The sequence below is a fragment of the Brachyhypopomus gauderio genome, chromosome 3 (assembly GCF_052324685.1).
Source record: "Brachyhypopomus gauderio isolate BG-103 chromosome 3, BGAUD_0.2, whole genome shotgun sequence".
In the NCBI taxonomy this organism is placed as follows: Eukaryota; Metazoa; Chordata; class Actinopteri; order Gymnotiformes; family Hypopomidae; genus Brachyhypopomus; species Brachyhypopomus gauderio.
The window spans coordinates 34,409,361-34,434,801 of NC_135213.1; the positions used below are offsets into that span (position 1 = coordinate 34,409,361).

Here is a 25,441-nt window from a genome sequence, read left to right on the forward strand (position 1 = left end):
GCCACTCAGAAGCAACGGATACGAACGTTTTTAAATAGTAATTAACATCCACCGCACACGCAGCGAAGTGGCTTACGTGTAAAACAAGAAGAACCTTGTGGGGAAAAAAAGAAAACACGAACATCGCGGTGTGACGGTTGCTTGGAATTCCCTGCGGTTGGCAGGTGAATATCGCGGTATTACAATATTGCGGTTATTGCGACAGCCCTATGTGTGTGTAAACTCTGTGTCCACGTGATGTGTTTGTGTGTGTGTGATCTCAGTGTCTGCTCCTCTCACCTCTTGTCTGGCTCCTCCCCATCAGATCGTGATGTCAGAGGAGTGCAGCCCTGTTCTGGAGGAGAGGGCCCATGACTATCGCTCAGAACCCAATCTGGACTTGCCAGACTACGGTGTGGCGCCCCTGCACCGGACCTTCCAGTCGTCTCCGTTTCAGCTGGACTGGGTCAGCACCACACCGAGGTCCATCAGCCTCAAGCAAGGTCCGCACAGGGCTGACCACCCACCACCAGGGGGCAGCAAACCTGACACAGTTACTTCCACTCCACACCGTGGGGTCTTCTCTCCTGGAATACTGTCCAACCGCAACGGGAGCCTGTCCTATGACAGCTTGCTCTCCCCCACAACAGCGCCCTCCGTGGGTGAGTGTGCTGCACATCCAGGCGTACCATCCATGGGCTTCCACTCGCCCTACCTGCCCACAAAAACGTGTCATGTGCGTGGGCCTGAGTGCCAGCATCGCCCCACCCCGCCCCCCTACAGCCCCGTCCGGGTGGGCATGGCTTACGGGCGAGAGTCGCCCCATTCGAGAGAGAGAGAGCGGGACCCGTCGCCCGTGCGTTACGACAACCTCTCCCGAACAATCATGGCCTCCATTCAGGAACGGAAGGAGTTTGAGGAGCGTGAGAAGCTCACACACCGGTGCGGCCACGTGCAGCCGGCCTACGCCCACGACTCGGGCATGTTTGACGGGTGTAGTGGAACTGCGTATGGACTTCCCCCCGGGGCCTGTTACCCTGACGGCCAGAGAGGACCTGCATCCAGGGGCCCCACTCCACCGGTGTGTGGCTCCCGGGACAACTTGATGGGCGTGGCTGTGGGCGTGGCAGTGGCTGGGTACGCCCAGCGCACCCCTGGCCTTCACTCCTCTGCGTCCTCATTGGTCAGAGCACCCAGGACTTCCTCCACCTCCCTCCACACAGAAGGGGGAGCTGGAGGGAGTGTCCGGGGAGGAGAGCAGGTGTTCCGCTCCCCCTCTCACCAGCCCCACGCCTCCCCCTCCACCTCCCCACGATCACCCTCGTACTCACACCACAAGCTCTCCTTCCTCAGTCCCCGAGACAGGGCCGACTCCCCACACCTGGGCATGAGGTGAGACGCGTCACACACTCTCAACCACAGACACGTCACACACTCTCAACCACAGACACGTCACACACACTCAACCACAGACACACACTCAACCACAGACACGTCACACACACTCAACCACAGACACGTCACACACACTCAACCACAGACACGTCACACACACTCAACCACAGACACGCACTCAACCACAGACACACTCAACCACAGACACACACACAACCAGACATGTCACACTCAACCACAGACACACACTCAACCACAGACACCCACTCAACCACAGACACGTCACACACACTCAACCACAGACATATCACACACACTCAACCACAGACACACACGCAACCATAGACACGTCACACACACGCAACCATAGACACGTCACACACACGCAACCATAGACAAGTCACACACACACGCAACCATAGACAAGTCACACACACACGCAACCACAGACAAGTCACACACACGCGCAACCACAGACACGTCACACACACGCAACCACAGACACGTCACACACACGCAACCACAGACACGTCACACACACTCAACCACAGACACACATGCAACCACAGACACGTCACACACACTCAACCACAGACACACACGCAACCACAGACACGTCACACACACTCAACCACAGACACACACGCAACCACAGACACGTCACACACACGCAACCACAGACACACACGCAACCACAGACACATCACACACACGCAACCACAGACACGTCACACACACGCAACCACAGACACGTCACACACACGCAACCGTAGACACGTCACACACACGCAACCATACACACGTCACACACACGCAACCACAGACACGTCACACACACGCAACCACAGACACACACGCAACCATATACACGTCACACACACGCAACCACAGACACGTCACACACACGCAACCACTGACACGTCACACACACGCAACCACAGACACACACGCAACCATAGACACGTCACACACACGCAACCATAGACACGTCACACACACTCAACCACAGACACACACTCAACCACAGACACGTCACACACACGCAACCACAGACACGTCACACACACACGCAACCACAGACACGTCACACACACACGCAACCACAGACACGTCACACACACACGCAACCACAGACACGTCACACACACGCAACCACAGACACGTCACACACACGCAACCACAGACACGTCACACACACGCAACCACAGACACGTCACACACACGCAACCACAGACACACACGCAACCATATACACGTCACACACACGCAACCACAGACACGTCACACACACGCAACCACTGACACGTCACACACACGCAACCACAGACACACACGCAACCATAGACACGTCACACACACTCAACCACAGACACACACTCAACCACAGACACGTCACACACACGCAACCACAGACACGTCACACACACACGCAACCACAGACACGTCACACACACACGCAACCACAGACACGTCACACACACACGCAACCACAGACACGTCACACACACACGCAACCACAGACACGTCACACACACACGCAACCACAGACACGTCACACACACGCAACCACAGACACGTCACACACACTCAGCCAGACACCTCACACACACACAGCCACAGATACGCACTAAGATGCAGATACATTTCACACACAATTAGCCACAGACATCAAACACACTCAGCCACAGACAAATGTCAAACACACTCCGTCAGTGCTAGTACAGCACGCTAATGTTCAGAATGTTTAAAAAAAACAGTTATCACCATTTCCCTCATTTCATTACACATCAGAATATCTATTATGAACAAACTTATTTTTATTGCCACACAGGTGACATTTTTAACATACAATTACATAAAGTCTCAAAACAGTGAGTATAATATTGCTCACTGATCTTATGTTCTTTTCAAAGTTAACCTTTATATTCACACAAGCAAGTGGCAGACACACTAGCCAATCACAGTCGAGCTTCCTCCAACACTTCTCTCCCTTTCTCTCTCTCTCCCTCTCTCTCTCTTTCTCTCTCTCTCTCTCTCTCACGTGCGTCTACAATGATAAAATAACATATTTCTGAGATGAGGAATAGAATATAACTATTTCAGTATTACTAATTCAGTAATACTATTTCAGTATTGTTTTTTCAGTAATTTCAGTATTACTATTTCAGTAATACTAATTCAGTAATACCATTTCAGTATTGTTATTTTAGTAATACTATTTCAGTATTACTATTTTGGTATTACTACTTCAGTAGTAAAAATTAGTTTTATCAGAATATTTGTTTTGTAATTGTCAGATGCTGAGAAAATAAAAACATTCAATCATCAAATCACAACTACAGCACTACACTCTGTGCTAAGCACTACAATACTAAACTCTGTACTAAGCACTAGAGCACTAAACTCTGTACTAACACTAAAGCACTAAATTTGGTACTAAGCACTACAGTACTAAACTGTTACGTCATCAATAGTAACAGGATGAATGATTCGTATAAGCAAGCATGATGAATCTGGAGGGTTCAGTAAAACCATGATCCAGGACTTCTGACATACATGTTAAAGGGCAGAGTTGCTTCCAAATGTTTACATGTCTTTTGATCATATATTCTAACCAAGTTATCTTGTTTACAAAGACGTTTGTGAAAGATATTGCCCATTTTTGTATTTAAAAAAATAATATTATTTGTTGTTTTCCTTCATTTGTAGAGAGGACCTGGGTCAAAGTAAAGTCAATGGGCAACCCAAGGGCCAAGCACGAGACTGCCACCTAGGGACATCCTCCGGACCTGCGCTTAGTCCTAGCCGACACACCAACGTCAAAAAAGTTACTGGAGTGGGCGGGACCACATATGAGATTTCAGTTTAATGGATGGATGAAGTAACCAATCCCTGTGTGAAGAAGCACTGCCATGGCAAGAGGGCTTCTCTTCCTTTTTATTCTAATATGAAGGAGCACTGTAACTGACCAATCACAGCCTTGCTCGCAGGGACTGATGGTCCAATCAGAGGGGGTTTTTCACCAGTCAGGGTGCCTGTCGCTGCCCTCTGGTGACGGAAGAGAAGGGTCACAACTTGATCTGATGTCAGCCAACACCAGGGCGAAAACATAATTGTGTGTGTGTGTGTGTGTGTGTGTGTGTGTGTGTGTGTGTATACATGAGTGTGTGCGTATGTGTATGTATGTATTTGTGTGTGTATGGATGTACGTGTGTGTGTGTGTGTGTGTGTGTGTGTGTGTGTGTGTGTGTGTGTGTGTGTGTGTGTGTGTGTGTGTGTGTAATATCAGGTGTTTGTGAGTGTGAATTAGATCATGGCCTGTTGGCTGTATTGTCTCCCTTTATTCAAATGATAAAACAGAAGAAAAGTATCAGTAAAAAAAAAAAACTTAAGTATCAAGTTAAAAGTTTTTCTCTGAAAAGGGCTGAATAATCTCAGTATCAGTTTAACTGTAATCAGTCAGTTGTCTCTTCTGGAATGAAGGTGCTGTTACTCTGTGGATCAGGACAGATCTGTTCATGTGGAGTTGATGGATCTCTACCGTGGTGAAAGTGAGAATATCACCTAACAGTATCTGCAACACTACCAAAATCACCAGCAACTGCCACTTCACTTCATCTGTTTTCTTTTTCAATTTTTTTCTGTTATGAACTCATTAAACCATCAGGTGGTTCTTCTGAAACTACAGAACGTCCTCAAACAGCGCTGAGAAAGTTTGTTGCGTTTAGTGTGGCCACCATGGAAACGTCTTGCAGCGTGCCGTTGCTAGGACGCATAGAACCCGACGCAAAGTGCAGTGAATACCTGTGCGGTGGACACATCGCGACCAATCACGTCGCAGCAGAAAGGCAGCAGGAACATCTTGGCCAATCGCATTTCAACGCGAATGCACTGGGCACATCGTGGCTAATCACACTCTAGCAGGAATACATCGGTCCTGAGTGTCCTGTTCTGTCTGCAGAAGTCACTGTACAAGCCAGAGACACACTGGTCCTGTCTGAGCACCACTGATCGTAGCTACGGGGAACTTTAACCTTGCAGCGAAAAAAAGAAAAAAGAATATTTCTACGATTTGGATTTTGGTTTTTACGCCACAAATATTGTAGCTGAGGTTCACAGCCATCCAGGTGTTTTGTATTTTTATGCTATTTATAATTTCATATTGATACATCTACTGTATAATTTACGGCTACACCTCACAAACTCATAAAGCTCAAGTTTTTATTAATTTTTAATACCCAACATTTCAGTCACATTTCACTTTTTATACAGTTATTCAAATCTTTTTGTTTATATTATGAGTGGAGTTTGTTTTTTTCTGCATTGTTGTTTATAATTTATGTGTAAGTTAATTAGTATTCATCGCATTTTTATTGTTGATGTTGGGTATAGTTTGCATCCAGTAATTTCATCAGGCGGACAGGATACGTAAAGAGTCAAAGGCCTTTTTTATATTCCCATGACTTGATTTGTGGAGGCCGGTTGAGTGTAACGTTGTGGCTGTTCAGAAAGGTTCTGATGTCGAGACGAAGCGCCATAACCCCGTCGCCATTTTCGCTTGTCCTTCGGGTCGCCATCGGATCAACGTGTATTTGGCGCATCTCCAGTGTTAGTGATTTGATTTAGTGTTCATGTTGCGAAAACACCGGAACCTACTGTTGTTATTGACCTACTATATATTTCGGAACTCGCACGCGGGGGGCCGCGATGATCCTGTAACTGTTACATAATTATATCATTTCAATAGTGTGTGTGTGTGTGTGTGTGTGTGTGTGTGTGTGTGTGTGTGTGTGCGCGCGTGTGAGTGCGTGCGCGCGTGTGTGAGCGTGCGTGTGTTTGTGTGCGTGTGTGTGTGTGTGTCCTATCCGTTTTGAAAGATCCGCAACTCTGAAAATGGCTGTTTTATGTCGTCGTATCATTAAAAGTTGGAGCTTGATGGAATATATCCTGACTGTCACCCTCGCTGTCTGGTACAGCAAACCATTCTGAAAAGGGAGGGGTGTTGCGTGTGTACTATTCTAGATAGCCAAAAGAATAAATATGGAAAGAAACTTATTTACTGTTTAAATGAAGAATTGTGTTCTAAAGAAATTAAAATATTATAGTTTGATATCAAGGTACATTATTATTTTTTGTTCATCCAAGAAATAAAAGAATAAATATAGCTTGAAAGTGAAAACGTCTTTCCTAGTTACTTTCCCTTGCAAACACTGGCCTGAGTGTCGCATGTTGGAAAGCGATTTGAGAACGCAACGAAACGTATTTAATCTTTGGCAATAAAACAATACTACATCCTGCAGCGACATACCAACGTCGCGTTTGATCACAACGCAAGGTGTTCAAGATGAACTAGTCCTTCGAGAATTTCTTTCAAAGCATTTCTAACCTGCTATTCTTAGCAGCTGTCATTGGACATCACACCGCAGATTGGCTGAAGTATGCGAATAATATGTGCCTACAGACGCAAGACGTGTGTACCTACTCGCAGAGTTACAAGTTCCACCTTAAATAACTGCTAGTGGTAATCCAACGCGTACGTAATTTCTTTACTGGTGTTCGCAAATAAATAAATTGGCTCGGTGGGCGTCGCGAACGCGCAGGACCTCCGCTGTTGTTTACGTGCGGGTGCACGCGTTGTGAAGGCGCGCCCCCGCGTGCTCCCAGGTGAATGGGAGTAGAGACGGCGCGAGCCCAGGTCCTGCGTGCGTCGCCGCTCGCGCTGCTTTACGAACATGTATCTGTGCGGACTTGACAAGGCAAAACTTTACATGACAGCTTATCTGCTCTGGCTGGCTGGATGTGTGTCCAAAAAAGTGAGTACAAGTATTTCGGCAGCATATTTTTCCCCCGCTGAGCTGTTTGTGAATTGTCTCGCTTTTAAAATCCAGAAAGAAAAACTTATGTTGTCAACGCAGATTATTGTAAAAGAATATTTACGAGTAAAAATCAATCAGAGGGAAAAACAATTCTCGAAATGTCTATGCTGCTTTGGCTTCATGTGTGTGTGAGAAGTACATCAGGGAATTTCTCCATGTTGTTGTCCATGAGAGTCTCTGTTGGACCTGCTGAACCGTGGACCGCGGCAGCCTGTGTGGTCCTCCTGGCGGAGGTTCGGGTTGAACGGGTTGAACGGCGTCGTTTCGGTCCGTGTTGGAGCGGGTCACGGTGTGTTTCCACCGGGCTAAGCGGAACATATCCGTGTGTTATACACCCATGTTCTCCGATACACCTGATAAACGTTTATTCATTTGTTAAGGCGTAGGTGTTGATACCCCCCCTCCCAAAAAAAAGCTTTATTGGCCTTTTAGAAGTTCCTACACACACCGCGGGGGTTTGAGAGCGAGATATCTGACCAGATCTCGGTCTTGTGTGTATAAATACGTTGTAAACATACGTTTAAATACGTTGTAAACAGCGTTTTTGTGTCGTTTGGATACTCTGCACGAGCGCTTTGCTTCTGCTCTCGTGCGACGCGCCGCTCTCGTGCGCTTCCACGCGCTCGTGCTCATCCTTTCTTCACACCGCCGCGTGCAATAATAAAACACCTTTTTTTGTGTTGTTGCTGTCGTGCTCCTTCACCACGCTGCGTCTGTAGGGTGCGAATATATTGGGCATCGCTCACAGAAACCCTGGAGATCCTGGAGTGTCCTCTATTCTGCATTATCAGGTTCACACTCAGGGTAGAGTGGCAACAGGTGAGTTGACTGATCCCGACTGACTTCACATTTAATCTATACACCATCGTACAGTTTTAATAATCACTTTGTCCATGCCATAAGAGGCACAGGTAACAGTTTGTCGCAGCATTCTGCCATAGTGCTGACGTTTCATTATCAGTTACAAAGAAACAGTTACAGGTGGAGGGGGAGAGTTCAGCAGAGTGGGTCTTGTGAAGGGGGGCTTAGCGTTTCTCTATTTTTTGGGGGGGGTGATTTAGTAGACTCCAGACAAGGTACATTTTAATGACCATTTATACCCAATTATCTGAACTAGCTATCATGAACTAGCAATTGTGTTATAACATCTCTTGGTAATGTGGGTAAATGTGGGGATTCTGTGTTTAAAATAAAAAGGCCTAGCAAATTGGAAACAAAGAAAAGCTGGTCCCATCATTTGATGAGTTATTACAGGTTTACTAACATCTCAGATTGATTGAGTTGTTACAGGTTTACTAATGTCTCAGGGTGATTAAGTTATTACAGGTTTACTAACATTTAAGCATGATGAGCTATTACAGGTTGAATGTCTCAGTGATTGAGTTATTACAGGTTTAATGTCTCAGGATGATTAATGAGTTCTTACAGGTTTAAAAAGGCATCAGGGTGATGAGTTATGACAGGTTTAAAACGGTATCAAGGTGATTGATGAGTTCTTACAGGTTTAAAAAGGCATCAGGGTGATGAGTTATGACAGGTTTAAAACGGTATCAAGGTGATTGATGAGTCATTACAGGTTTAAAATGGTATCAAGGTGATTGATGAGTTATGACAGGTTTAAAACGGTATCAAGGTGATTGATGAGTTATTACAGGTTTAAAAAGGCATCAGGGTGATGTTATGACAGGTTTAATTAATCAAGGTGATTGATGAGTTATTACAGGTTTAATAACTTGACTCTTCCCTCTTGATGCATCCTGCCCAGTACCTGAGGGAAGTTACAACAGGGAATCCATGGATAGGCGGCCTGGTGGGCTGGTCGGTAGGCTAGATGACCTGGTGGGCTGGTCGGTAGGCTAGATGACCTGGTGGGCTGGTCAGTAGGCTAGATGACTTGGTGGGCTGGTCGGTAGGCTAGATGACCTGGTGGGCTGGTCGGTAGGCTAGATGACCTGGTGGGCTGGTCGGTAGGCTAGATGACCTGGTGGGCTGGTCGGTAGGCTAGATGGTCTGGTGGGCTGGTCGGTAGGCTAAATGGCCTGGTGGGCTGGTCGGTGGGTGACTTGGTGGGCAGGATGGTAGGCGGCCTGGTGGGCAGGATGGTAGGCGGAGTCAAGAGACGGCGTGGGACAGTATGTAATATGGTGTATAGCTGTCTGTTGTCATCTCCATGAAACGGGCGGATCACCGAGTTCCTGGAATTGTCAAACAAAAGGCCCTGTGATGTGTGTGTGTGAGACAAAAGGCCCTGTGCTCTCTGTGTGTGTGTGTGTGTGTGTGTGTGTGTGTGTGTGCGTGAGACAAAAGGCCCTGTGCTCTGTTTGTGTGCGTGTGTGTCTGTTTCTACATGTTTGAGGAGTTGTGCTACGTTCTGTGTTTGAGATTTGGATAAACAGGCTTTGGAAATTCGTTCCCTAACCCATCTCTGGGGAGAAGAAAACATTTCATTGTCAAGCTGTTGTTTGGAGATGTGAGATTACTGTCATTTTGTTTGTCCACCTATTGTTCACATGTTTGCTTCAGTATATTCATTGTGTGTGTATGTGTTTTTGTATGTGGTTTATGTGAGTACATGGTACAAGATGATCTCCTGAATATCAAATAACACTCAGACTTGAATTAGTGTGGAGAGAGTCTGAAGTTCCTCCATGTTGCATTTGTGCCTGTGTGTTAATGTGGAAGCGAGATTGGGAGGATGAGCACTGTGCTCCTCCCCTGGCTTCCCATTGGCTGCCTCAGTGAGGATTCATTTCATTGGAGGCTCTGGTTGGTTCACATACCTTCACACATGCTGTGCATACCCTCCTCACACACACATTTGGGACTCAGAATTATGTTAATTGCTGGAGTCCATCAGACTGTGCTGAGAGCACCGCACACGCCTGAAACAAACAGTATAACCACAGGAGGCACTCGTGTAGAGGCCTTGTGCCCTGGGGGTACATGTGGGCTAGACGTGGGGGCAGACGCAGGGGTAGACGTGGGGACAGACATGGGAGCAGATGCAGGGGTAAAAGTGGGGGCAGACATGGGGGCAGACGTAGGGGTAGACGTGGGGGTAGATGTACAGTTGTGATCAAATTTATTCAACCCCCACTGAAATAAAGTGTTTTGGCCAGTTTGACATTGATTTTGATCATTTCAGTCATCTTATTTACAATTATATCAAAGAGGCACTTATAAATTAGACAAACATAACATAATATTTATGATGGAATAACCACAAATGTCTTTACTGTGCTCACATCATTATCAGTTTTATTCAACCCCCTAGTGACATTATTTTTTAGTACTTAGTACAACATCCTTTTCCAGTTATGACAGCTTTCAAGCGTGAAGCATAGCTTGACACAAGTGTCTTGCAGCGACCTATGGGTATCTTAGCCCATTCTTCATGGGCAAAAGCCTCCAGTTCAGTCACATTCTTAGGCTTGCGCACTGCAACTGCCTTCTTTAGGTCCCACCAGAGGTTCTCAATTGGATTTAAGTCTGGTGATTGCGATGGCCACTCTAGAATGTTCCAGCCTTTCATGTTCAACCATGCTCTAGTGGACTTGGATGTGTGCTTCGGATCATTGTCCTGTTGGAAGGTCCAACGTCTCCCAAGCCGCAGGTTTGTGACTGACTCCATCACATTTTCCTCCAAGATCTCCTGGTACTGAAGGGAATTCATGGTACCCTGCACACGTTGAAGCTTTCCTGTACCATTAGAAGCAAAACAGCACCAAAGCATAATTGACCCCCCGCCATGCTTCACAGTAGGCAAGGTGTTCTTTTGTTCATAAGCCTGGTTCTTCCTTCTCCAAACATAGCGCTGGTCCATTGTCCCAAACAGTTCTAATTTAGTTTCCAAAACCTGTTCCAAAACCTTTGTGGCTTGTCCACATGACTTTTGGCATACTGCAGTCGACTTTTCTTGTTCTTTGGAGTCAGCAAGGGGGTGCGTCTGGGCGTTCTGGCATGGAGGTCTTCGTTATGCAGTGCGCGCCTTATTGTCTGAGCTGAAACTTCAGTGCCCACATCTGACAGGTCTTTTTTCAGTTCCTTAGCAGTCACGCGGGGATTTTTCTCCACATTACGCTTCAGGTAGCGCACAGCAGTCGCGGTCAGGATCTTCTTTCTGCCACGACCAGGTAACGTTTCCACTGTGCCCTTTAACTTGAACTTGCGAATGATACTTCCGATAGTGTCTCTTGGAATATTTAACAACTTCGCAATCTTTTTATATCCATTGCCATTCTTGTGAAGAGCAATAACCTCTTCTCTTGTCTTCTGGGACCATTCTCTTGCCTTCACCATGCTTGGAAACACACCAGTAGATGTCTAGAAGGAGCTGAGTATCACAGTCCTTTTAAATCTGCCTAATTGGTGCTTATCATGCTTGATTGCTGCTCGTTGACATCCACAGATGTTTTCAATACCTGATGGAAAACACTGGAATGAACCTCTGTTCTTAGGAGTGGTAGTCGTAAAGGGGTTGAATAATTGTGTCAATGAAGAAATCACAAAAAGGCCATTTAATACTTTATGACAAAAAAAATTGATGCTATCTTAGTTGCATTTAGTTCTTTAACAAGTCCTTGTAAGATTTCATTATGAACACAATTACAAATGTGCACTGAATTCCATAAAACTCTTCGCAGCATTGGGGGTTGAATAAATTTGATCACAACTGTAGGGATAGACGAAGGGGCAGACGTGGGGGTAGACATAGGGGTAGACGTGGGGGTAGACGAAGGGGTAGACGTAGGGATAGACGAAGGGGCAGACGTGGGGGCAGACGTGGGGGTAGACGAAGGGGCAGACGTAGGGGTAGATGTGGGGGCAGACGTAGGGGTAGACGTGGGGGCAGTCGAAAGGGTAGATGTAGGGGCAGACGTGGGGGTAGACATAGGGGTAGATGAAGGGGCAGACGTGGGGGTAGACGTAGGAGGTAAAGGCCCAGACTTCTCTCCTTCTCTGGGTCTCCCCGAGTGTCGTCTGGGTCTCCCCGAATGTCGTCTGGGTCTCCCCGAGTGTTGTCTTTTCATCACATTAAAAGAGATAATTAAAAAATAAAAGGTTTTGTATTTTTACTGCAACTGTCATGCTATATGATTCATTCACTACTTTAGTGCTACCATTTGAAAACTGATCATGTGAGGCCATGCAAATCTGTATTACATGTAATACTTATGTGGAGACATTTTTCTAACAGTGGAATAGGGCACTCTTAACCACTCTACTGCAGTAACTCTTTTCGTAATCAATGCAGTTAACACATCACGCATGGGGGGAAAAACCGTCAAACCGATATAATTTAGAAAAATACCATGATATAGAATTTTGGTCATTCCGCCCAGCACTAGTGTGTGTGTGTGTGTGTGTCCACAGGTTCACTCCCTGTTCCTAGCTCCACACACAGAGGTGAACAAGCTCCCTCTGCACAATCAGTAAACAAAAGCTCTGCTGCTGCCCCAGACAGAGGCCCTGAGTATGTTTATGAGGGGACTCACAGGTGTGTGTGTGTGTGTGTGTGTGTGTGTGTGTGTGTGTGTGTGTGTGTGTGTGAATGAGTAATGCCTTCAAGGCTGGAACTCTGCCACCAATGCGGTGTCATTATCTCATATAACATCTCTGAACCTGTTGTTGTGAAAAAAGACTTGGTGGTCAGAAGAGGCTAAAATAGAGAGAGAAAGAGGGGAGAGAGAGAGAAAGAGAGAGAGGAGGGGAGAGGTAATGAAAGAGAGAGGCGAGGAGAGTGAGAGAGATAGAGAGGGGGGAGAGAAGGAGAGAGAGAGAGAGGCCAGTACTTGGCAGTGTTAATCTGCTGGGAAACAGCTCTGTTTTCTCATTTAATCCGGTTGTCAGGAATTTTCATTATAAACAGTCAGAAGCAGGTGGTGCTCAGCTAGCCGTCCGAGTGTCTTTCACGCAGAAAGTGTGACGGAGCTGTGGGTGGAGAAGCCTCCGTGCTCCAAGGGTGGAGCAGAAACGCATGTTCACAGGACGCAGCTTTTTCCTGCCTGCTGGTGTTTTGACCTCCAGCTCTGAAGTCTCCTCCCCTCCACAGCAGCTGGGTGTGTCCCTCTAAAGACTCCTCCCCTCCACAGCAGCTGGGTGTGTCCCTCTAAAGACTCCTCCCCTCCACAGCAGCTGGGCGTGTCCCTCTGCTTCCTGAAGCCTACACTGAGGTTCCCCTTGGTTCCTGAAGTCCACCATACACACGACAGCACACACAGCAGCTCGCGTGTCGGTCACATGTCGCTCGCGTGTCCTGGTGACCACACAGCCACTGCCACTCCTGACTGGACCTCACCTCAGTCACAAAATGCCTAATCACATTCCTCAGTCAGCAGGGTTAGTTAAGCCGGAGATTTGAATTCCTGTCAGACGGTCCTGACCTCTGGCTTAAACTGTCTGGCTAGCTGAACTTTGGCTGTGTGAGGTGGCCCGAGATCCAACACACTGTGAGGAGCTCAGGGGAGTGCTGGAGGTAGCAGCGATGTTCTCCCTGTCTGACACACCGGCGTCCCTGGAGCACCACGCTGACTTCAGACAAGGCGACGATAATCTGTACACACAACACTTCTGCACACACACCATCTCTGTTTCTGTACTGAGCAACCTGATGGTGGAACTAAAGCTGAAAGACTTTTTATTCATATGAATTCTTTAGTAATGGAGCCAGTGCACAGCGGTGGTCTGCTACACAATAAACATGTTTGCTTTTTCACAGAACGGTTCCGTTTACTTCACAGGACCTGCTGCAGTTGAGCGTCGGGCCGTGTGAGTGGTCCCAGATGTTCACCTCCTCCTCATCCTCCTCCTCACTCCCACTCCCTCCCCTCTCTTCCTCCTCCTCTTCCTTGTGGGGTTTCCTTCAGAAGAAGAGATTTGATCTGTGCTTTTGCAGGTCTTTCAGTAGAACAGTAAAGCCACGTGAGTGCCTGATGTCCCGCGCTAGTCGTACCAGGAAAACGAACGTCGCCTTTGACCCGTACGGATCTCTTAGATGTACGGACCCCTGCACACGCCCTGGTGTCCAGACCACAGTAATGTCATCCCTGACCTTGCGCTCCTAGCCTGTCCTCTGACCTCTCACTCCTAGCCTGGCTCTCTTTGTTTAAAGGTTTTAGGAAATAGTAACTTGTTCACGTCTACTGTGTTTAACCCCATGCATCTCTCACGCAGTCATGGATGAAACTTGCACACAAATCTCACCACCTAAAGAACGCAGTCTGCAGAACGGCTTTGTGATGGGACACAGATGGTGAGAGTGGGAGTGTAAACGGCTTTAAAGCACTTTTTTTACTTCAGCCAGTCGGTTTGTTTAGCAGTTTCTGTCTCAGTAGCATTAGAATTGGGTCCTGTGCACAGACTGCTGGGGTTACCTGGGGGGCAGGAGGTTCATTACCTGTCACAGTCTTCCAGCTCGCTATGCCAGGGGCTTTCATCTCAGAGTCCAGAACCGGGGCCAACAGCAAACCCAATAAACAGAACCGGTATGTTCCACACCTCGCAGTGCATCTGTGTCCGATTATGCTGAGGTCCCCTCCGTCCGGCGCACCTGGGAAATATTAGCAGCTGAACACCTCCCCATGCTCGGGGGGGGGGGGGGGGGGGGGGGGGGGGGGGGGGGCGGCGGGCGAATGTGTGTTTGATGGACTCCCCGACCGATGGAGGGGTGAATAGTTTGTGTTCGGGAGCGGCCGGCAGGGTAATGTTCTCCACACACCCAGGTGTCCACCTCTTATGTCGTCCTGCTATCTCTTCTCTCTGTTTTGAGACGTATTTCTATGTGATTTTGTCAGCATTGCCTGTTACTGTAGCACAGTTCCTGGCATTCAAAAGGGTTACAGTTAAGTTACTGTAGCGGTTACTGACATACAAAAGGGTTACAGTTAAGTTACTGTAGTGGTTACTGACATACAAAAGGGTTACAGGTAAGTTACTGTAGCACAGTTCCTGACATACAAAAGTTACAGTTGTTACTGTAATTACTGACATACAAAAGGGTTACAGTTGTTACTGTAGCAGTTACTGACATACAAAATGGTTATAGTTAAGTTACTGTAGCAGTTCCTGACATACAAAAGGGTTAGAGTTAAGTTACTGTAGCACAGTTCCTGACATACAAAAGAGTTACAGTTGTTATTGTAGTAGTCACTGACATAAAAAAGGGTTACATTTAAGTTACTGTAGCAGTTACTGACATAATATTTCATAATCATACAACATATATATAGCTCTATAACTTCTGATCAGATGTGATTTTTACACACCCTGTGTGAATGTAAATGCTAGAAATATTTCAATCATTTCCTGGATTTTCTCTCTAATACATCAGAGTGTTTGTGCCATTTGAGCCCTTCTGCTGAAACTCAGGACTGCATTTAAAATAGATGTTGCTGAATTCTATTGTCTGACATGCTGGTATGATACAATTGTCTGATCTTGCTTTTAAAGTGAGTAAACAATACACACACACTTTTTTTAGCCTGGAATAGTTTTCCAGAAAGGGTGGCATGGTGGTGTGGTGGTTAGCACGGTCGCTACACAGCAAGGGGGTAGAGGTCTGCACTCCCGCGGTAATCCCGTGGGACCCGACAGAATATCTTGCGGCGCGGGACAGAATTTAATTATTATTGGCGGGAGCGGGAGTTTAATTAGTCCAGGTGATGTGGGAGCGGGACCACATATACATGTAGAAAAATCCCGCAAATTAATAGTCTAGAAAATTATAATAATAACAACGCAATGATTTCCATGCATAAGGAACAGGACGAAAACAATTAATCATTCAGTAAGTAAGCAATAAACTAATTCAAAATATTGGCTAAGCAACTGATCACGTGAACATGAAGTGTGCGTCATTTTGTCATTTTGATACCGAAATGGCAGATTGTAGACAGTCAACCAGTTTCAGCTGTGGAAAATTCAGTTAAAACAGGCGAATACACCACAATTAAGCCAACTACAGGAAAGTCTGATGGAAGTCATTTTCCATTGTAATTAATGGAGATGGAAATCGTCTACCATTTGCTTGTTGTGATAGATGTCAGAAAGTTGGTTTACACCTGACGGCATGTGTTTGGACTGTGGTAAGAAATGGGACAGCGCGATCCATCAATATATTGCTATTTTAATAAATACATAAGAAAATTTCAAGTACTAAATCTAATTAATTCAATTCATATTAGGATTGCGGGCATGGGCGACAGAAACGTGTATGTGGCGTTTCAAGGGGGTCTGGGTTTGATTCCCCCTGGTGTACCACGCCCTTACCCGGTGATACTGGGATTGGCTCCCAGCCAGTGGGATAAAGTGGTAAAGTTAATGGATGGATGGTTTTCAGGAAACTTTTGAAACTTTAATGAATGTTGCAATCTTTTTTGAAACATAGGAAAAAACATTCAGTCAAGAAGCAAGTTGTCTGAGCTGACCTCCCCTCCTCCCTGAGCTGACCTCCCCTCCTCCCTGAGCTGACCTCCCCTCTTCCCTCAGCTGACCTCCCCTCTTCCCTGACCTCCTCTCCTCCCTGACCTCCCCTCCTCCCTGAGCTGACCTCCCCTCTTCTCTCATTTCTAGGTGTATTTTGAATGTGGTGCCAGGCTGGATGTCTCGAACACGCAGGGCCTTATTCTGTCCCCGGGCTTCCCGCACAACTACTCCTCACACACACACTGCGTCTGGCAGTTCGTGGTTCCCGCTGGCCACCTGCTCACCATGGAGATGCTGGACTTCGACGTCTTCGAGAGCCACGGCGACGCGGCCGGGTCCCCCACCGCGTCAGCTGCCGTTTCCGTGGAGAGCTTGGGTGATGGCGTGGAAGACCTCAGCCCTTTCATGGATGAACTAATCTCCACAGGCGGCAGAGGAAGAGCGGTGAAGGAACCCGGTCCCGCACGGGGGGCGGAGCTCAAACGGGGGGCGGAGCTCACGCAGCTCGTTTTCCAGGAAGAGTCCGGCAGGGTGCACGTGGCCGCAGGTCCACCGTCCCCCGTCACTCCTACCACAGCAGTCGAGTGGGACGAAGACACCAGCACAGAGACGCAGCTGTCCGGCGTGGACGTCTGTCCCCACGACGTCCTCTACATATCTGATCTTCTCACGTTCTCCTCCAGGTTCTGTGGCTCCAACCACCCTGCCAGTGGCCAGCTGGAGTTTGGCTCCGACGCAGAGATGGTGGAGGTCGTATTGGAGCTCATCACCACCACCCACTGGGGGCGGGGCTTCGCCCTGCTCTTCTACTACCGGAACTGGACCCAAGCGTTGGCTGCGGGACAGAGCTCTCTGGCGCCCTCCGATGGCACGGTAGCCACACTGGTGGCTGCTGTGTGTGGTGCAGCACTCTTCTCTATGGCTATGGGCTGCACACTCTGGGTGATCTTTAGGTAAATGTGCGAGGGGTGTTTGTGGGTCAGGGGTGTTCATGGGTCATGGGCGTTCATCGCTCAGGGGTGTTCATAGGTCAGGGATAGGGGTGTGACGATACACTCAGCTCACGAGACGAGACAAGACACGATATTGGGTTCAGGAGAACAATACGAGACGAGATTTTAAGAACACTAAAATGACAAATTATATGACTGGACAACAGACTTTTATTTAACTGAGTTACACATGCATTTTGAAATGTTTTATTATAACTCTTAACCTGCATGATATAAGTATGAGCTTTTAATAAACTTTTTCCTCTATTGAAATTAAAAATTGAAAAAAAATAAAATTTCATAAAAGTTAAAATAAAATAAATAAAATGAAGTATTTCTCCTTTTTCAATCGCAAACATTACAGCGAGTCCCCGCTTAACAACGATTAAGCGTGACCCTAGATTTAGATACGCTAAATTGTAAATATAGTAAAGATTTACTATTTTCTCGTGCGTACAGCGTGAGAAAGAGCGATCGTGTTGCCGAGATGGGCTGCGGTGGAGGCTGCGCTGCCTCAGCTCATCGTACTCTACACCCCACAACACTCCACTGTGCTGCCACTGCTCCTCCACGCACCGCACAAAAAAAAAAAAGTCGGTCGTAACTCCGATCCGTCGTTAACCAGACCTTTATTTTCATACAATGTTTGCATATGGTCCGTGTCTTATCAGTCACTCTCTTGCCATTTATCATTTCTGCCAGCTACCCAAAATGCTGCCAAGCAAATGATTTGAAAGGGCGAGTTCATCTTCAATAGTAATACCTGTATTTTCCGACATCATTCTGGCAGATTTTTAATGCGACGAGAAATCTCGCTGAGTTACATCTCGTCACACCCCTAGTCACCCCTGACCCCTGGGTCAGGGGTGTTCATGAGTCAGGGGTGTTCATGGATCAGGGGTGAGTCAAGGTCATGGGTCCAGGGTCGTGGGTTCAGGGTCATGGGTTCAGGGTCGTGGCTTCACGGTCGTGGGTTCAGAGCCGTGGGTTCAGGGTCATGGGTTCAGCTCCCAGCAAACACACTCTGTGTAATATAAACTGATAAATATATGTAAGACTCTATGGATATAAAAATGTTTTAAAAAATGCAACTAGAGAAAGAGTAAGAATGAAACAGTAACTGACATGATGAAGATAGAATAACTATAATAACTAGAGGTGTGCCAAAAAATCGATTCATATATCAAAAATCGATTCTCATTTACTACGATTCAGAATCGATTTTAAATGTCCCAAAATCGATTCTAAGTCGCGTTACGTAATTACAAAATTACGCGAGACTTTACGCAGCAGGTTCTGGGACACACTCGTGTGCGGAAAAGTTTAAAAACAGATGGAGGAAAGATATTCAACCTGTTTGTAACGTTTGCGACGGGCAGGCATGACGCAAGTGCAGAGTATAAGGGGTTTTAATAAAAGAGGTTACCAAACACGACAAAGACACAGAGGGTAGAGGAACTATGCTAAACAACAGGGAGAAGTTAACGTAAGATGATTACCAACCAAGAGTCATACAAGCATACGAGGGGGACATAACACAAGAGCATTAACTGATAATTAAAAAAACAACAAAGTACAAGCTACCAAAGAAAGCAAACATAAGCGCCAAACATAGGGAAAACCAAACTAGCGAAGGCTAAGAATGAAACAGAGAGGGGGGTACAAGAAAAACAACATGAACAGATAAATCCAGGGCAAGGAGAAGCAAGGAACTTACATACAGGGACAAAAGCATGAACAGACCATAGGCAAAACAGAGGAACGGCGAGGGACTCACGTACAGGGAATGACCGACACCGGGGTAAAACACGAGGGGGTTTATATACACGGAAAAACGACGGTGGAACAAGACTCAGGTGTACGAGACTGACGACGGGGGCGTGACAGACAGAGGAAGGAACGAATGGGAGCGGGGAGCTAGGCGGGACCAGGGAGGAGGGAGGGGCTGGATGTGACACTGTTCCGTCTTCATTTAAGGCAAAATATGGGTTCATTTTGGTATTTACGAATGCCAGGGAAGACCGAACTGGACACAATGTATGTAGCTCTTGTGCAAGGCGTGTGTAACGCGGTGAGCATGGGAACGTACACACAGCGTGAAATAATATAGAGAAGGGTGGACCTGACACTCGTCACACGTATTAGCGAGAGGGAAACGCGCACAGCGACCCAGAACGAACAAACAAAACAACACGGGAGACTCAACACCTTCAAACGAGAAGCAACCACAGAGAAAGCAGAGACTGGCTGAGAACGTACGGTCACGTCGGTTTAGTCTGGGACTGACTCTGGTGCCCCTAGCGACGGCTGGGGGAACTGCATCCGAGCCAGCCCTGACAGCTTGTTTTTGTTAATTAAATGTGAAAGACACTTTATTTTCTGTATTTGTCATTCTGTCTTGCAAAGCAGACTGTAGTAGATCATGCAGATTTTATAGACTTAAGCAGAAATTTTTATAAATCAAATCGTTTTTTGAATCGAAAATCGTTTTGAATCGAAAATCGATTTTGAATTGAATTGTGGCCCCCAAAATCGGAATCGAATCGAAAGATAGTAAACGATTCCCACCCCTAATAATAACAGTCTCTCTGACAGTCTCTGACTGAGTCTCTCTGACTGAGTCTCTGATTCTCTCTGACAGTGACTGAGTCTCTGACAGTCTCTCTGACTGAGTTTCTTTGAGTCTCTCTGACTGAGTCTCTGACAGGCTCTCTGAGTCTGACAGTCTCTCTGAGTCTCTCTGACTGAGTCAATTCAATTCAACAAGCTTTATTGGCATGACCATATTCAGTTACAGTATTGCCAAAGCAGTGTTATCATTCAACATGAATAAATCATTGAAAAATATGAAGAATTCTAATTATGATGAACTTGAACATGAATTTAAAGTTGAAGAAGTGAAAAGAAAGGAAAGCAAATAAATAACAAATGTAGAGGAGAAAAAATAAATAGATCAACATAAATCAAAGTGTTTACAAACAGGGTATGTGTGTGTGCGTTTGTGTGTGTGTGTGTGTGCTACTCACTCTCCCTCATATTGTATAAGGTAGATACATATCTCCCCGCTAAAGTGCTGCTTTCTTTCTTTTCTGCCAGGAGGATGGGGAGTTTGTCATTATTAGGTAAGGACTTAAAGTTGGGGTGAATCAGCTCAAATTTTGTAAAGTACATAAGACGTATTTGTTGAAAAGTTTCACATTCAGTGAGGAAGTGCAGCTGTCTCTACAGTTACACTTTTACATTGTTGGCAGAGTCTTTGCTCTCTGGGCAGCCATGATTTCTTGTATCGGCCAGGCTCGATGGCCAGGCTATGTTCACTAAGTCTGTACTTTGTCAACGTGGTTCTGTGTTTAGTATCAGTCACTGTAAGCAGGTAGTCTGCTACAGTGTACTGTCGTTTTAGGGCCAGATAGCACTGCATTCTGTTTTGTGTTTGTGCGTTCCAATGGGTGATGTAGTTTTGTTTTTGAAGTGTTATAATTTGGTTTGGTCTGATTGATTGTATTCCAGTCTGGTCCTGATGTGGAAGTGTTAGTGTTGGTTAGTGAACTCAGTGTCAGGACCAGCTGTGTGAGGGGACTCGTCTCTCTGCTCAGCTCTTGGCATTGCAGGGCTTTGTAGTGGTAGGAGTGGGGGTCACTGTTTTTAACATGTAGCCAATATTTGATACTCATTTTTTTAATTTTGAGTAATAGTGGGAATTGGCCTAATTCAGCTCTACAGGCATTATTTGTTGTCTTCCTGTGGACGTGCAGAATACTTTTACAAAATTCAGAGTGCATTATCTCAATTGGGTGTCTGTTCCATTGTTCAAAATTGTGGTTTACGAGTGGCCCCCACACCTCACTACTATACAATAGAATTGGTTCTATGACAGACTGGAATATTTTTAGCCAAATTTGAATTGGTATTTGAATTTGAATTTGCCGTTTGATTGCATAGAATGCCCTGCGTGCTTTCTCTCTCAGTTCATTAATTGCTGGATTGAAGTTTCCAGTTGAACTAATCTTCAAACCTAAGTAATTGTAGTCTGTACAGGACTCTAAGGTTTGTGACCCTAGTGTGAAATGTGATGTGCTTCCCTGAGATCTGGCTCTTTTTTGGAAGATTATTGTTTTGGTCTTTTTCAAGTTCACTGCCAGGGCCCAGGTCTGGCAGTACTGCTCCGGCAGGTCCAAGTTCTGCTGTAGCCCCTTCTCTGTGGGGGACAACAGAACCAGATCATCTACATAGAGCAGAAACTTGATTTCTGAGTCATGTAGAGTGAGACCAGGTGCTGCAGAGCGTTCTAAGATGGTGGCTAATTCATTGATATATATGTTGAACAATGTTGGGTTTAAGCAACAGCCTTGTCTCACTCCACACTCCTGGGAGAAGAATGTGCTTCTTTTGTTGCCAATCTTTATACCGCACCTATTCTTTGTGTACATAGATTTAATAATGTCATATATTTTACCCCCTACACCACTTTCTAATAAAAAAACTTTCTCTGAGTCTCTCTGACAGTGACTGAGTCTCTCTGACAGTCTCACTGACTGAGCCTCTCTGAGTCTCTGACAGTCTCTCTTACTGAGTCTCTGAATCTCTCTGACTGAGTCTGACAGTCTCTCTGACCGAGTCTCTGACAGTCTCTCTGACTGAGTCTCTGAGTCTCTCTGACAGTGACTGAGTCTCTCTGACTGAGTCTGACAGTCTCACTGAGTCTCTGACAGTGACTGAGTCTCTCTGACAGTGACTGAGTCTCTCTGACAGTCTCTGACTGAGTCTGACAGTCTCACTGAGTCTCTGACAATCTCTCTCACTGAGTCTCTCTGATTGAGTCTCTCTGACAGTGACTGAGTCTCTGACAGTCTCTCTGATTGAGTCTCTCTGACAGTCTGAGTCTCTCTGACTGAGTCTGACAGTTTCTCTGACAGTCTCTCTGATTGAGTCTCTGACAGTCGCTCTGACTGAGTCTCTCTGACAGTCTCTCTAACTGAGTCTCTGACAGTCTCTCTGACTGAGTCTCTCTGACAGTCTCTAACAAGGCTCCTGTCTCTGATCAAGCCACTGAGGTTCCTGTACTGAAAGCGTGTGTTCCTGGTCTGAGTGTGTGTTCCTGCATTGAGAGCGTGTTCCTGCAAGTGTGTGTGAGTGTGTGTTCTTGCTCTGAGTGTGTGTGAGTGTTTGTGTTCCTGCTGTGTCTGTGTGTGTGCAGTGTCTGTGTTCAGCATGAGATTTTCACACACCTCTGCCTGTCTTGCCCCTCAGCCACTGGCTACAGGAGGCTATGGGGGCATTTCGGGCCAGGCACTGCGGCAGGAGCAGTAGGGCAGAAGTAGTAGGGCAAGAGCACTGGGGCAGGAGCACTGGTGGTCTGCACACTCCATTCCCGGCCTGTGTTTCTTCAGCTGGGTCCTTTGTCTTCTGTTGTAAGCAAATTAGATCATGTTTCTCCTCCTTTTGCCGTGTGCTTTGATGTGAAAACCTGCTGTACACACCTGGGCTTGTTCCAGTAGATCCAGGCCACAAAAGGCTGAAAAACAAGCACATAATACAGAGAAAGGGCAGTAGTGAGAGAATTGGGGGAGGATGGGGGTGTGGCTTCTGGAGGCTAGTTAAATGCTCCTGAGAATTGGGGGAGGAGAGAGGGCGTGGCCTGGCAGGGCTGGCATAATGCTCCTCAATAGGCAGGGGGCGGAGCTGATGTGAGTCAGAGTTCAGGTGGGTCAGAGTTCAGGTCAGTAGGAGCTCAGGTAGGTCGGTGTTGAGGTGAATAGAAGCTGAGATGATTTTCAAGCTCTTTCAGCTGCTGCTCAGAGAATGAGATCAGTTACATGTTCCTGTTGTTGAGGTTCAGCTGCACAAGCAGTTCCACACCCACATTCAACTGTATCCTGTTACAGATAATATTTTCTTAACTAATCTTAACCTTAATCTTTTAATACTGTCAGTTGTGTTTGAGAGACAGATCCACTTATGTGCTGTCTCAACCACTACAGAGTGTCTTGTTATGGTTTATTTATTGTTGTTGTGAAGAATTTTCTTGCTTTAACTTTCCTTGCTTTAACTCATTATAACTGTCACTTTTTTAATCTAAAGACCAAGGATATTAGAGCCATTCAATTACCAATTACCAAGAAAACTAGAGCCATTCAATTTACAGGGAATCTGGTTTTCAAAGCAACTCAGTTTAGGTTATGATTCAGACTCCTTATTGGGTTTTTGTACAGAAGCAAACTCAAACTGGCCTGCTGCAACATGAAACGTAGGACACATTAACTACAAATAACACACAATTGTCATGGCAACACTACCTGAGCTACAAACAGCAGGTTTATCCCAAGTCTGTAGGGTTTAAAGCCACATGGAGGCTGAGACACATCTTACTATCTCGTCCAGTTAATCTTGCTTTTCTGGGCACACAACATACAAATATAAAATGAAAACTTTTCCAATGTGAACTAAATGATCTAGTCATTTCACCAGACAGGGTCCCCTTCTGGGGTAATATGGGGGTCGTAATGATGACTAAAGCTTATTTAAGCTATACCCAATGTAGGATATGCTGACATTAACTACAGGAATGTTAGACTAAGTTGCTTTGCAGTGACATCCATGCAGATTTTCACCATTCATAGTAATTTGGTTCTTTCTGGTCTCATTTTCACCCTGACAGCAAAAAAAACTGCATTTTGCAAACACTGGTGAAGAAGGCTTATCTAGAACCAGAGATTGTGAATAATTTTAGACCCTCGCCGTTAGGTGTGTGTGTGTGTGTGTATTTGTATGATTCCAGTTCTCCATGTTTATACCTTTATACTCAGCTGTGTGAACAGCAGGCTATGACTCTCGGACAGTGGACTGTCAATCAAACATACTCATTTTATTATGAACACACCCAGAATGTTCTCAGCTAGAAATTATGAGCCAATTATGCCATGATTTTAGCAGTTTTAACAATTTTAGCCAATTATGCCATGATTTTAGCAGTTTTAACAATTTCTATTGTTTTTAGCAGAGTTTTAGCATATTTCTGTTGTTTTAGTAGCGTTTTAACATATTTCTGTTGTTTTAGCAGCGTTTTAACATATTTCTGTTTTCTAGCAGTGTTTTAACATATGTTGTTTTTAGCAGAGTTTTAGCATATTTCTGTTGTTTTAGCAGTGATTTTCTATTTTATTTATTGTATTTCATTGTATAACTTTTTTGTATTTTTCTGATGTCATGAGCTGTTTTGCCTTCATACCAGCAATAAAAGTTTCACAGACAGTAGTTCATGCAATAACAAAGGAGTTTAAAAGAAACATTTTCCCTTCAACTCTTCCTCACGTTACTCACGTTGCAGTGAAATGAGCTTTGGTGTCCGCAGTGTGGCTACCTGAGTTTGGAAAGTGATTTAAGTGAAAGGAATAAACAGTTAAAAGAACAGTTGATTCCTAGCAACCACGGTTGACATGGTGATAAAGGACATGAACTCGGTGAACCAATGAAAACGTAGCTGACATGTTTTGTTGTCCTGTTGTTATTTTCCCCCTCAGACCAAAACTATGTGCAAAAGGATCCAACACCACACCGTCCATCGAGTCCGAGGTAAACATCGCTCCAGATCCCAGACAGACTTTACGGGCCTAGTGTGCACGTAGCCAAAAAAACAACTGTGCCTTTGCGGTCAAGGAGAGAGCAGGTCTTTGAGTCTTTGAGCCGTCTGCATTGTGTTACAGGTTTGTAGAGGGAATTCAGTGGGCTGGTCTGGAATGGGTGTTTAGAGTTTGTCATCTATTGCAGGTACTGGAG

The 25,441-nt window shown here is 45.9% G+C and overlaps 2 protein-coding genes across 2 annotated transcripts in view; both read left to right on the top strand.

The window, feature by feature from the left end:
• zdhhc8b (zDHHC palmitoyltransferase 8b) overlaps positions 1-6,429 on the top strand; it is a 53,387-nt gene extending 46,958 nt beyond the window's left edge. The window contains exons 10-11 of the mRNA XM_076997854.1: positions 305-1,371; positions 4,084-6,429. Coding sequence (XP_076853969.1) covers positions 305-1,371; positions 4,084-4,243 — 1,227 coding nt within the window. The 3' untranslated portion in view covers positions 4,244-6,429. The remainder of the gene's footprint in view (positions 1-304; positions 1,372-4,083) is intronic.
• A 331-nt stretch (positions 6,430-6,760) lies between these two features.
• LOC143509286 (uncharacterized) lies at positions 6,761-25,437 on the top strand. Its single transcript, XM_076997855.1, has 3 exons — positions 6,761-7,187; positions 16,821-17,626; positions 25,186-25,437. The coding sequence occupies exons 1-3, from the start codon at positions 7,107-7,109 to the stop codon at positions 25,277-25,279; spliced, it is 981 nt and encodes a 326-aa protein (XP_076853970.1). The 5' UTR covers positions 6,761-7,106; the 3' UTR covers positions 25,280-25,437.
• The last annotated feature ends 4 nt before the right edge of the window (positions 25,438-25,441 follow it).

What these genes read in the sequence shown, in the direction of transcription:
- LOC143509286 (XM_076997855.1), top strand. Translation starts at nt 7,107, where the DNA reads ATGTATCTGTGCGGACTTGACAAGGCAAAACTTTACATGACAGCTTAT. An exon ending in CTGGATGTGTGTCCAAAAAA is followed by an intron (nt 7,188 to 16,820) that starts GTGAGTACAAGT and finishes TCTCATTTCTAG; the next exon opens with GTGTATTTTGAATGTGGTGC. An exon ending in ACACTCTGGGTGATCTTTAG is followed by an intron (nt 17,627 to 25,185) that starts GTAAATGTGCGA and finishes TTTCCCCCTCAG; the next exon opens with ACCAAAACTATGTGCAAAAG.